The sequence below is a fragment of the Protopterus annectens genome, chromosome 3.part1 (genome assembly GCF_019279795.1).
Source record: "Protopterus annectens isolate FY-2018-M chromosome 3.part1, PAN1.0, whole genome shotgun sequence".
Taxonomy (NCBI): Eukaryota; Metazoa; Chordata; order Ceratodontiformes; family Protopteridae; genus Protopterus; species Protopterus annectens.
In genome coordinates this window covers 319804751-319819766 of record NC_056732.1, presented here as the reverse complement: position 1 = coordinate 319819766, position 15016 = coordinate 319804751, and the positions used below count along the sequence as shown (strand labels likewise).

The window sequence follows — 15016 nt, the reverse complement described above, 5'->3', positions numbered from 1 at the left end:
TACTTGGACCTCGCAAAGGCCTTCAACACAATACCCCACTCTGGTATCATAAATAAGCTTACCAGCCTAAATATCAATCCATTTGTCACAAGATGGGTTGCAAACTGGCTCCGGGATAGAACTCAAATGGTCAGAGTTGCGGGTGCCATGTCTGACTCTAAACCGATTACAAGTGGCGTCCCACAGGGCTCTGTCCTGGGACCCCTCTTCTTCGGCATATACTTCTCTGAGGTACAGGCAAGTACGGGAGGACTGTGGCTGACCAAGTTTGCAGATGATTGCAAACTGGGAGCCATAATCGACTCTCTGGCTGACATAAGCATCCTCCACAAGGGTCTTACGGAGATGGATACCTGGTGTCAGAACCACGGCCTAAAGCTAAATGCCAAAAAATGTATAGTCATCCCCTTTGGGAAAAACAAAGTGCCCACAAACTACCTCACAGGAGGTAATCCGCTAAGTACAGAAGAAGTAATTAGGGATTTGGTGACCCAAGTAGATAGTAACTTCTCCTTTGACAATCACATTGCCAAAGTGGTTAGAAAAACCTTCTATATAGCTCACCTAATCACAAAAGGGTTCACATCTAGATCAAGAGAGGTCATTGTGCCCCTCTACTCATCAGGCCCATAATTGAGTACAATGCCCCATTTGGGATGTACATTACCCGACAACTGCAACAGATGGAGAGACCGCAAAAGTGCCTCACCAAGAGGATCGTGGGCCTCAAACAGATGCCCTATGTAGCTCAACTAAAGAAACTCCAGCTCTACTCAGTTGCTTACTGCCTACTCAGAGGCGATCTCTGCCTGACGTACAAGGCCATGTCTAACCCGGAACTAATGGACATGCTCCACCTCAAGAAAACCAAATCCATTGGAGTAACACGCTCCAGGGATTTAAACCTCAGCACAGCTATAAATAGGACATGCTGGAGGGATAGATTCATATCCCAGAGGCTTCCCTCGCTCTGGAATAGAGTCCCGGTTCATGTTAGGCAGAGCCCCTCGCTGACCCTCTTCAAGAGAAATCTTGATGAGTGGATGGGAAATCGTAAATTCACTCCTGGGATCACTTCTATGGCCCTGCTGGACAGGGGCTTAGGAATCTAGTCTAAAAGGGAGGCGAAAGCCAACATATTCTGGCTAGGCTTATAAATGCCCTAGGGCAGATAGCCTAGTACCTACCTATGAACCTATCTGCATGGGTGTATGTTTCTCACACGACGGCACACACCTTTCACCTACCAATCACTACGGCCATGCCCACATCTGCACAGACTGACTGCAAGGTACTGCAGTAAAACAAAGCCCGAGCTGCCACTATCAAGCACGCGCACACAGACACCCATGACTCACACATTAATGTTTCACTTTAGTAATGTAATCCTTCGTGCAATATTTATTTATTTGCATGTTTACTAGCTCACTGGAACTGTTGCAGACTGTCTGTTAATACGTTTGTAAGCGCAAAATGAATACACCATTTTATAAGAGCAGACACAATGAATAGACGATGAATATTCATGCTGCCATTGTTATGAATATTACTTAAGTTTACTAAGACATCACTGATTGTTGCTTGGTGGGCGGGGTTTAGGCAGGTCTTGCTACTGAGCATCCTGCTAGGTACTACAATAACAAAAGGCCGTTACGAGTACACAAGGAATATTCACTAAATGCATGGGCCCACCTTAATTAATAAATTAATAAATGTTTAGCTTCATAGAATTTAATTGTTCTGGCCACTCGCGCTATGGTTACAAATACACTATAAATATTCATGATGCCATCAGTATGAATATTAATTCTGTATTCAAAGATGTCACCAGTTGTTGGATGGTGGGTGGGGTTTAGGGTGGACTTGCTACTGTGTATCCTGCAAGGTATTGTTCTACTACAAAGCCTGAAAAGCTTTGTTACATCACACAGCTGTTAACTGTGCAACCAGCAAAGATTTTTGGATGGCCGTTCATAAGCACGTAGTTGTAACCACTTCTTTTGTGCATCCGTGTACAGTGCATATAAAAAGTGTACACACCCCTGTTAAAATGCCAGGTTTTTGTGATATAAAAAATGAGACCACAATAAATAATTTCAAAACTTTTCTCACCTTTAATGTGACCTATAACCTGTACAATTCAATTGAAAAACAAACAAATCTGTTGGGGGGGGTATAAAAAATAAAAAACATACAATAAGCTGGTTGCATAACTGTGCACACCCTTAAACTAATACTTTGCTGAAGCACCTTTTGATTTAATTACAGCATTCAGACTTCTTGGGTACACACCTACCATCAATTAAAGAGACTCTGATTAACCCCAAATACAGTTCAGCTGTCCTAGTAGGATTTTTCTGACATTTACTCAGTTGCCTGTACAACAAAAGCCATGGTTCACAGGGAACTTACAAAGAGTCAAAGGCATCTCATTGTTGAAAGGTAGCAGTCAGGAGAAGGGTACAAAAAAATTTCCACAGCATTGGATATACTATGGAACACAGTGAAGACAGTCATCAAAAAGTGGAGAAAATATGGGACAGTTGCAAAGAACTGGACGTCCCTCCAAAATTGATGAAAAGACAAGATGAAAACTGGTCAGGGAGGCTGCCAAGAGACCTACAGCAACACTGAAGGAGCTGCAGGAATTTCTGGCAAGTACAGGTCGTGTACTACATGTGATAACAATCTCCTGTATTCTCCATATGTCTGGACTATGAGGTAGGGTTGCAAGACAGAAGCCTTTTCTTACACAGAAAAACATCCAAGCCAGGCTAAAATCTGCAAAACAATACATCAAATCTCCCAAAAGCATGTGGGAAAATCTATTATGGTCTGATGAGAGCAAGGTTGAACTTTTTGGCCACAATTCCAAAAGGTATGCTTGGCGCAAAAACAACATTTCACATCATAGATAAACTTACTAAGCTGGGCATTAATCCCTACATCACTCGATGTGTTGCCAACTGGATTACTGACAGAACCCACACTGTAAAAGTAGCTGACTCCAAATCCAGCTCCAGACAAATGACAAGTGGAGTACCTCAGGGTTCAGTCTCTTGTTTGGCATCTACTTCTCTGAAGTACAGGCCAACACTAAGGGACTCTGGCTAACAAAGTTCGCAAATGACTGCAAACTGGGAGCCATTACTGATTCCCCAAATGATGTAGATACTCTACAAAAGGGCCTTACAGAAACAGATGTTTGGTGCCAGAGCCATGGGCTCAAGCTCAACGCCAAGAAATGTATAGTTATCCCCTTTGGGAAAAAACATGTACCCGTGAATTACCACATAGGTGGCAGTACACTAAACACCAAAAGTGTGTTAAGAGACTTAGGGACACAGGTAGATAGTGGTCTCACCTTCAATAACCACATTGCCACAACAGTCAGGAAATCCTTCTATGTGGCACACCTCATCACTAAGGGCTTTTCATCCAGAAAAAAGGAGGTCATTGTCCCACTGTACTCATCTCTCAATAGACCCATTATAGAATACAATGCCCCATTTGGTATGTACCTCTCAAGACATCCGCAACAACTGGAAAGGCCGCAGAAATACCTCACTAAAAGAATCACAGGCCTAAAGCAGATGCCCTATGCTGACCGCCCTAAAGAACTCCAGCTATACTCTGTCGCATATCATCTACTCCGAGGCGATCTCTGCTTAACATACAAGGCCATGTCAAACCCAGAGCTGTTGGACATGCTACACTTAAAGAAATCCCAATCCTTCAGAGCCACATGCTCCAGGGATCTAAACCTTGTCATCACAATAAACAAAACATGCTGGAGGGATAGGTTCCTGACCCAGAGACTCCCCAGACTCTGGAATAGACTGCCCATACATGTCAACCAGAGTGCCTCTTTGGCCCTCTTCAAAAAGAGCCTTGATGATTGGATGGGAGAAAAGAAATTCACCCTGGGGATCACGTCAGTCACCCTGCTAGACAGGGGTCCAGGGAAGTAAATTGTGTGGAAAGAAATAGCCAGGGAATTGTTATGGCTAGGCTTGTATAGGCCCTAGGGCCGATAGCCTAGTACCAACCTATGAACCAAAAGAACACCATCCCCACGGTGAAGCATGGTGGCTGGCAGCAGTATCATGCTTTGGGGTTGCTTTTCTTCAGCTGGAGCTGGGGCTTTAGTCAAAGTGGAAGGAATTATGAACAGTTCCAAATACCAGTCACTTTTAGCCCAAAACCTTCAGGTGTCTGCTAGAAAGCTGAAGATGAAGAGCCTGGCTAACTCTCTCTAGAATGTGTAAAAATCTGTTAACCAGTTTACTGTGTAATTTAATTTAATCCTGACTTGTGCACAGGATTAACTGTAACCTGTGGAACCTGTTTAACTTGCTTACTTATGTAATTTCTGTAAATAGTCTGTTTGTAATATGTAATGCTGGTATTATGTAATGCTGTATCTGCTTACCCTTGGAGCTTTTCTCCCCGGGCCTCCGCTGCAAATGGACATGCATCCAGTCGGACTATCCTGGTCAACAAATGTAAAATAAAATTAAATAAATAAATAAATAATTTCACCTTTCAACACAATGGCCCCAAGCATACATCCAAATCAACAAAAGAATGGCTTCACCAGAAGAAAATTAAAGTTTTGGAATGGCCCAGCCAGAGCCCAGACCTAAATCCAATAGAAAATCTGTGGGGTGACCTGAAGAGGGCTGTGCACAAGAGATGCCCTCGCAATCAGATTTGGAGCACTTTTGCAAGGAAGAGTGGGCAAATATTGCCAAGTCAAGATGTGCCATGCTGATGAGACTCCTACCCAAGAAGACTGAATGCTGTAATCAAATCAAAATGTGCTTCAACAAAGTATTAGTTTAAGGGTATGCACACTTGTGTAACCAGCTTATTGTACATTTTTTATTTTTTATATTTTTCTCCTAACAGATTTGTTTGTTTTTCAATGGAACTGTACAGGTTATAGGTCACATTAAAGGTGGGAAAAGTTTTGAAATTATTTATTGTGGTCTTACTTTTTTATATCACAAAAAACTGGCATTTTAACAGGGGTGTATACACTTTTATATCCACTGTATGTTGTTATGCTTGCATGCTTGCTTTATTTATTGACTTGTTTATTTATCACTTGCTTGAATATCAACAACAAATTGAAGCCGTTAAAACACAAGAGTAATGTTATGGCTTTGCCACTTCTTCACATGTACACAATGGGTCTGCAAAAACACATTTCTCACTTCAGACCAGTACAGCAAATCAGTAAAATTTAGTTTCCACTAACATAATGCTTGAGAAAGCCCCACATAGGATACAACAGTATTAGAGGTGGCACTTTGCCCGCTACACAAACAACCTTTTCAGCAGGCAGTCCCAAACTGTGATACACACAAAGAAACTTGCTAACATCTGTCCCATTACTTTTACTCCAACAAAGTACTGCTTTTACCAACTTGTCTGACTTTCGAGTGTATTTCTTGTCGATGTTTATTTTTTCCTACTTTCAAGTTTATTTTTTTGCAACATTTACGGAAAAATAAAACATAAAAAATTGTAAGGATGCTCGCCACCCAGATGTCCCTGATATTGAACAGCGTCTCTGATTTTGCTTCATATTTTTGCCCTGTCCTCATAAAAATGCAGATTTCCTGGTAAATCACTGTGGATTACAGTCACTTAATAATAAATAGGGTTGCCTCTAGTCCCTCTTTATGAAGGACGGTCCCTATTTGGGCAGTCCTGTGAAAAAAACCACAAACAAATAGTAAACGTTCTGAGATTTTTAAGACAAAAAAATACCAAGTTCCCTCCAAGAGTCTAATAAAATAAATATCTGTATGTGAGCTACCTTGATAAGATACCAAACAACAGAAACAATTTAATCTTCTTTCTTCTTCTGGCTTTTCCCGGTTAGCGGTCGTCACAGCGGATCAGCTGTCCGCTCATGATTAGCAGTGGAGTTGTACGGTGTCAAGTTGCCAGCCCACACCCAACCTTCCACAGAAGGCACACACACACAGACACTCATGCCTAGGACCAATTTAGAGTGTCCAATCCACCCTCAGCATGTCTTTGGGATGTGGGAGGAAACCGGAGCAAACCCACGCGACCACAGGGAGGACATGCAGGCTCCGCACAGAAAGCACCCCAGCTGAGGATCGAACCAGAGAACCTCTTGCTGTGAGGCAACAACGCTAACCGCTGCACCACCATGGCCACCCAACAGAAACAATTTAATATGAGTTTTTATTTTTGGCAACAAAGTCCAGTCCTTTTCCCTGGTGGCTTTGTTTCACAGTATTAACCACCCCCTCAGGCCATTCTGCAAAGGAATGTTTACTTTGGCAACAAAGTCCAGTTCTTTTCCCTGGTGGCTTTGTTTCACAGTATTAACCACCCCCCTCAGGCCATTCTGCAAAGGAATGGGGGGGGGGCAGAGTGATTGACATGCCTACTGTCTGTGATGTAGTATGCAAATGATGCTTGATTGAAACGACATGCAGATTTGCCTGTGACATAATGAATATTCACTGTCTAAATGAAGTTTACCCGCTTCCTCAATGTAGTGCAATCTTGGAGTTTGTATATTTTAATTAGCCAAGGTTGTGGGGGGGACCAGGGAGCTTGCCCCCTGCAAAAAAAAACAAAGGGAAAAAGTAATGTGTATGTGTGTAAAAGCAAAAAAAAACTGCAAAAGCAAAGGGGAAAAAAGTAGTATTTGTGTGCGTGTGCGCGACTGTATGTGTGGTGTGTATAAACGTATGCACTGATATGCATGTAAGAAAAAACAAAATAGCAATAGCAGAGCATTTATGTTGCAAAACACACCTGACGTCAAAAATTGCAGTTATATATTTAGATCGCCTTTAAAATGCTATAATAAAAGTTGTTTGGCTTACATGATGACTTTGATGTAACTCTAATATCAGTTAAATTACTTTTGATGTTTTAAATGGACCCCAGATTCATGATTACTGTAGCTAACATTAGGAGTTGTAGATTTACCATCTGCATTATTCTCATCATAAAGGGGAAAACTTTAGATACTGTGCTTGCTAATGAAAGTCATGCCGAGAAAATGGTCTATCCCCTTTTCATATTGCTGCAACATAAAACTGGCCTTTTTTCTTTAGTTAAACATTCTCTACTGTAGCCATTAATGTGCATGGCAGCAATGAGAGACAGGTGTCATTAGTCTGAGTGAGTTTATCAAAAAATGTGGTTTAATATGAAATACATTTTCACCATTTTTTTGATTAATATAAGCAGTTCTTGGCTCAAGCATTTTGTTTCATCAGTGTTACTCACTCATTTTGTAATATTAATAAATGTTAGATATGTGGGTTTAAATGGAACATAGCTACAAGTAAACATACTTAATGGTTTACTCATGTGACATGCGTACAAAAAATGCAGGCAGTAAACAAAATGTCTTGACAGAAAGATGATGTCACTGCTTTATAATTTGGGTTCATGAAAAAGCAGCCTAAAACATAAGTACTGTGGCCTGTGTTTCTTTTGTACACTGATTAGTATATAATAAACAAAATGCCTTGACAGAAAGATGCTGCTTTTGCTTTATAATGTGGGTTCATGAAAAAGCATCCAAAAACATAAGTACTGTGGCCTGTGGCTTCTTAGTGCATTAACAAGCCCGCACTACCTGCTTTCCGCATGCTGACAATCCCAGATGAATATTCCTGCGGATGAGTAAAACATCAAGTCGTTTATTCATGAATTTAGTAAAATGTCACCTGGTGCTGGGTGTTGGGTGGGGTTTGGGCAAACCTTGCTACTGCGCATCTGGGGGGAGGGATTAATACTGTAAATCAAAGAGCCCATTTCCCAACTGCAGGAAGCTCACAGGGTGGTTAAAATATGGTAGTTTTACTAAGCGAGAGCATTTCTTTTAATGAAATAATATGATTCATTTCTATTTACCATTGAAATCAGTTAAAAAATTGCTTACACTCAAAGTGTGACAGACACTTTCAGTGTGGAACTTCTAGGTACATGAACTTTTTAAGACCCAAAAATGATCTACATTCTCATGTGTGTGTGTGTATATATATATATATATATATATATATATATATATATATAAAAATATAAATATACATACATATATATATATATATATATATATATATATATGTACACACACACATATACATAAACATATGTATTTACATAAAAATAAGTGTGTGCGTGCGTGCGTGCGTGCGTGTGTGTATATATATATATATATATATATATATATATATATATATATATATATATATATATGATGCCGATATATATATACATATATGGATATATAAATATATAAATAAATAAATATATATATGCATTTATATATATATATATATAGATCCCCTTCGGTAGATCGAACTTTTAAATGTTCGAAGACGATATGGCCAAGACCATAACTTCGAACATTTAAAAGTCCGAACAGATTGAATGGAAATCCACATACAGAGCAGAACGGGAAGATTTCCCATTTCCGCAATGTAGTGCGATCTCAAGAGTTGGTATATTTAAGTAAGGGGGTGTGGGGGGTGCAGGGGGCGTAACCCCCCTGCTACAGCAGTTTAATTTTGTTTGTTTCTTTTGTTTTTTCTTTTTTTACTTCAGTGTTCGAACCATTACAAGTTCGAACATATGGTCTCGGACATATTTGGTTCGAACTTGTAATATGTTCGATCTACTGAAGTAGATCCATATATATATATATATATATATATATATATATATATATATACACACACACACACACACACACACACACACACACACACACACACACACACACACATATGTTGTTCATATAGGTTCATAGGTAGGTACTAGGCTATCTGCCCAAGGGCATTTATAAGCCTAGCCAGAATGTGTTTGCTTTCGCCGCCCCCTTAGATTAGTTCCCTGCGCCTCTGTCCAGCAGAGCCACTGAAATTATCCCTGGAGTAAACTTTCTGTTTCCCATCCACTAGTCAAGGTTTCTCTTGAAGAGGGTTAGCTAGGAGCTCTGCCTAATGTAGACTGGAATCTTGTTCCAGAGCATGGGAAGTCTCTGGGACAGGAATCTATCCCTCCAGCATGTCCTATTTATTGTTGTGGTGAGGTTTAGATCCCTGGGGCGTGTGGCTCGAGGGGATATGGTTTTCTTTAGGTGGAGCATGTCCATCAATTCTTGGTTGGACATGGCCTTGTATGTCAGGCAGAGATCACCTCTGAGTAGGCGGTATGCAACAGAGTACAGCTGGAGTTTCTTCAGTCGAGCTGCATAGGGCATCTGCTTGAGGCCAGTGATCCTCTTGGTGAGGTATTTCTGTGATCTTTCCAGTTGTTACATGTATCTTGTAAGGTACATCCCAAATGGGGCACTGTACTCTATGACGGGTCTGATGAGTGATGCATAGATGGGCCCAATGACCTCTTTCAATATGGATGCAAACCTTTTTGTGATTAGGTGGGCCACATAGAAGGATTTTCTAACCACTTTGGCAATGTGATTATCAATGGAGAGGTTACTATCTACTTGGGTCCCCAGATCCCTTATTATGTCTTCTGTATTTAGGGGGCTACCACCTATGTGGTAGTTTGTGGAACTAACAAACTTCCAAAGCTCCATACCTGGTTATCTCAGTGTAATTCAGACATTCTTGGAATATTAGAAATATGTCTAAAACCCTCATTTACCTGATACATATCACTCCCCAAAGGTCATATTTACTGATGAAATAGAACATACAAAGGAGCTGGCAGCATTGCATAATCAGTATATACACGATTCCTTCTGTCCCAATTATTACCACCAAAGTCCATAACAACTGACTCCCATCCAAGTTCCCTTACTCAAGTCTTTAAATACACAGACTTGTAATGCTTAGAATTAAGGCACTTTAAGGGACAGGTTTGTTGGGCAAGCCCTCTACATAAACATTTTCTTGCAGAAATGTTGTGTCTTTCAGCTTTTCCCGGTTAGGGGTCGCCACAGTGGAACTCCGGTCCGCTAATGATTGGTAGTTGATTTTTACATGCCGAGTTACCAGCCCTGACACACAACCTTCAACGAAGGCACGCCCATTCACGCATGTCTCCACACAGAAGACGCTCTAGCTGAGAATCGAACCGGACAGCATCTTACTGTGAGGCGACAACGCTACGGCAGCACCACCACACACACACACATATATATAGAATATATATCATATATATATAATATATATATATATACATATATATATATATATAATATATATATATCACACATTTTTATATATATATATATATATATATATATATATATGTATGTATATATACACACACACATATACATAAGTATATATCCATACAGATTATTTCTGTACATATATATTCACACATATAGGTGTTCATGTATACGTGTGTGTGTGTGTGTGTGTGTGTGTGTGTGTGTGTGTGTATATATATATATATATATGTGTGTGTGTGTGTGTGTGTGTGTGTGTGTGCATATACATGTATATGTGTATATACACACACATATACATATATACATAGATATACAGGATCATAGGAAGTTACTAAGCTATTGGCCCTGAGGCCTTATAAGCCTAGACAAGAGTTTAGCCCATGCATAGACAAATCAGCACCCGATGCCCCTGTCCAGCAGGGGCGCTGGTGGAATCCCAGGGATGTATTTTCTATTTCCCATCCAGTTATCCAGATTCTGCTTAAAAAGGGGTAAAGAGGAACTCTGCTTGATGTGGAGAGGGAGTCTATTCCATAGATGGGGGAGTCTCTGGGACACAAATCTGTCCCACCAGCAAGTCCTATTGATGTCACAAACCAGGTTGAAGCCGCATTTGTGGGCTACTCGCGTGGAGCTTGAGTTGCGGATATGCAGCAGTCCCATCAAGGCAGGGTCCGAGATCGCCTTGTATGCCAGACAGGGGTCACCTCTGAGGAGTCTGTATGAAAGGGAGTAGAGGCATAGGGCCTTCAGCCTATCTGTGTATGGTAGATTTATGAGGCCTTGGATTCTCCTGGTTAGGAACTTCTGTGGTCTCTCCAGCTGCTGCATGTGCTTTGCGAGGTACATGCTGAATGGAGCGTTGTACTCAATAATAGGCCTTATAAGGGAAGAATACAGGGATGTTATGACCTCCTTGTCCCTAGATGAAATACCCTTACTTATGAGGTGGTGGGCCTCTATATACCTACAATGTAGGTATATAGAGGTCCTACATCTATCTGCCTGTCTACACACACACACACACACACACACACACACACACACACACACACGTATGCAAATTAAACAAAGGTGCTTTTTCTTGCTGTACATAACTGATACCCAAACAGTGAGAAGAGAACTTCTCAACCTTTGGTCGCTTGCGGGGTGTGGTAGTGACGAAAATGTATAACATAATCAAATCACACATTTTTGGTTTCAATGCATAAAACTGCATGCAAAGATTTAAATAAGCGATGCTTAAAGATTAAAAGCTATCGATAATATAAACTGTAATAGCTAAACTCCACAAAACAGTTACCTGGCTGGCATTCACAACAATATGCATGTAAAACACATTATCAATGAAAGCAGCAGTTGTATTTCCCATTGCCGCCTACCCCTCCATATGCGTGTTTTTATGCATTACTTAAATTATCATATTTGTACCACAGTTCTCAACCAATTACGGGCACATGATGTCACCAGAATTAGGGAGCAATCTTGGAAATAAGCGAGGACTCAGTACTAGTAGCATGGGGCACTGACAGAATAAGAAATTAACACACATTTCCAAAAGTAAAATAACTCTATAACTAATTATTCTCATTATTTACTGAGTCTAACGTTTGACGAAATCAAAGACAGTTGAGGAGTAGTACCTTGTTATCTGACCCCAAATATAATAGTCTTCTTAACAGCCGACTTGTACGTCACTGCTCCAATAAAAACGTGACTGCTTAAAAACAATGCAGCTTAATCAAAATGTTCAGCAGTCCCAATTACTGATCCCAGTGCAAACAAATAATAAAATACAGTTAAGTACAAAACGGCACTAGCAAATTATCGTTATTGCTGAAATCAGTACTAAATGTCATTTATCCTACTTTACCCAAATTCAGCATATTAACATTCACATTTATGCCAATTAGTCTAATAAAACGTGATTTGTTTAAAAATACAGTTTGCTCAAAATGTTGAGTTAAATTTCTGATTCTAGTGCAAACACATAACAGCAAACAACTAAAAACATTAACGTCACTAAAAAGTTATTATTATTATTAAAATGGTAACGTAAATTCTCGTTTGGTTGGGACTCCAAAGAGGTCGTCGTCCCTCAGCGCTGAAATGAATTTGACCGCCACTTGAAAAATACGCTTTTTTTAGCATCCAGCACTACCAACACAAATAAATAACAAAACCAATCCTTGTGACTTACCATTGCGAGCCAGAAAGGAGGAGACGTACAACTATTTAACAAATAATTCAACTAAAACAATAAATAATATTAACTTAACCAACTTTTGGCCATAACCTAAAATGGAACTGCCACCTGCTGTCCTCACCGCTTGAGCTGTTGGCAGAACCTACTCGGAAACTTCGATACTACAAGGGGCGATGACTAAATTTAATATAACATTCTGAAGTAATAATAACACAAACATTTTATACAGTTCGCAAGATATCTGATTTTACAATTACTGAAAAAAGATTATAAATGTTATAAAACTTTGGGCGGCCAACAATGTAATCAATAGTGTGGTTAATATTCAGTGCTACACCCCTCTCAATTTTTGCAGCTCCTGGTTCTGTTTTTATAGCTCGTCGGCGCCTTCAGGTTGACCATCCGTTTGTAGGTAATTGTTGAAGAATTTTTTTTCTGACGTTCAACCCCCCCCCCCCCCCCCCCAACTGTGTTGTTCGTGAATGAAAAGAATACAATAGTGTGCTCACCTGTAGTTGGTTGTTGTCTAATTTCTCCCCATATAAAAAGTATGATTTTTCTAGTAAATCACTTTTCTGACGGACTTTAGAGTGTTCTACTTCTTAAACTCCCAAAAATGTTAGTTGATTCAAAAATTGCTATTCTATTAACTTGTTAAGTGAGTTGGAAGAAATATATATATATATATATATATATATATATATATATATATATATATATATATATATATGTCTAGACGTTCCCTGATTAGGGCCTTTGTTCCCTTATTATTTTCGTCTTTGTCCAGAATTCTTAAACAAATAAGATACTGAGTAATGTGAAGTAGAAAATAGATGACTTCGGGCGGAGCAGAAGTTATATCACTTGCATTATTGCATATTTATGTTATCGAAGACCATGAGTAGTGTGTTTTTTTCTTTTCAAAGGGTGTTTTCATGCTTCTTCATCACTTTGTAGACATCATTAAGGGACCTGTCAATGGACTCTAAACACTACACGGACTTCTACACGGGCTGTGCCTCTAATCGATCTTTCTTTGACCAGTGCCTGCTCTGGCAAATACATTTAAATAAACAATTTAAGTTGTCATTGTTCCATATTTTTGCACGTTTGTTCCACATTGTGAGAGGTGGCGTTTGACATTTTGGAGATGGCGTGTCGAGAGATACGAAGATAACTGAATTTCACTTAAAACTCCTGGAGCCATAGCTATTGATGTTACATTTTTATTTACCAACTATTTACAAAAACTGTGCCAATCACAAACGTGCATGGGAGTATGTCATGAGATCGAACCTCAAATTACCAAGAATTATTCAAAATAAACTTATGGCATCAAATCAACGGAGTACTCATATTTTGGCTGACCCTGTCGGGTTATCCCAGTAAACAAACGTAAATAAACAAATAAGCAGATAAAAAAAAGAAACAACTGCTGGTAAACGCGCGTTTAATTATTTAAACCAAGTGGGGGGACTGTGAATGTACCATTTTTATCAGCAACAGGGGCCAAATGCAGAACAGTAGTACCACGGCATTTTATTTTATTTATTTAATTATTATTATTGAAGGGGGGCAAAGTTTTTTCGTCCTTACGACTGGATTTATACCCAATAACGAGAAACGCTATTTAGGTTGAGTCATAACAATTCTTTGGTTTTGCATTGAAAAGTTTTCGCATGCATCGTTTTATTTATTTATTTTTTTACAAATATATTAAATGAGACTAGAATTCGCGAGTATGGTTATTAACATCTATGCAGGAAATTTCTTAGCTGAAGTTGTTAGTAAGTGTTCCACATTTTGCTTACTTGTTCTACATTCTAAGAGGTACTGTTCCACATTTTTCTTTACAAATATATTAAATGAGACCGAATTCGCGAGTATGGTTATTAACATCTATGCTGTGAATTTCTTAGTTGAAGTTGTTAGTAAGTGTTCCACATTTTGCTTACTTGTTCTACATTCTAAGAGGTACTGTTCCACATTTTTGGAGACAGAAGGATGAAACCTAATGTTTCCTTCTCAAAGGTTGTGCAGCCCTGATGGTACTGGAGGTACCGTCTCCCATAGCTGGGGAAGATTGGTACATGGAGGCTTACTCCCTGCAAAACATAATTTTATATGCAGTTAATCACTTCAATAATTTGCCTGTTGGCTCTGCAGCATAAAGTTCTGATTATGACCTGTGTTCGGTTACTGGCCCAAGAGGAGAGGTGGGAATGACTAGCAGATGCCAGCATGCCCACCTCTTACAAGAGGGATGCATTAAGGTCCTGTGGCACTGTTGGCACCTGACAGTGGCCGAGCGTAACTGGATTTGAGACCAAAGCATGTGCTTTGCTATTTAGCATGCTTTTTTTGTGGGAAAGTCAATCATTTGATTAGTGAATGTGATAAAAGAAAATGCATCATATGTGGTAAAGCAGGATATGAGGCAAAGAAATGTGATTTGAAATGCAAGAAATGTGGTGATACTAGATATGCATGGTTAGAGTGTGAAGAAGATGTGCAACTTATAGAAAAAGAAGATATGCAAAACTTAGTCCAGGATAAAAAAAAAAACAAGAAAAACAAAGTGACATACAGAAAAATAG

General features: G+C 39.5%; 1 protein-coding gene across 1 annotated transcript in view; it reads right to left on the bottom strand.

Moving 5' to 3' along the window:
* Positions 1-12540, bottom strand: part of DAZL (deleted in azoospermia like) — a 2235938-nt gene extending 2223398 nt beyond the window's left edge. Inside the window, exon 1 of the mRNA XM_044066765.1 lies at positions 12414-12540. Coding sequence (XP_043922700.1) covers positions 12414-12416 — 3 coding nt within the window. The 5' untranslated portion in view covers positions 12417-12540. The remainder of the gene's footprint in view (positions 1-12413) is intronic.
* Between the last annotated feature and the right edge of the window lie 2476 nt (positions 12541-15016).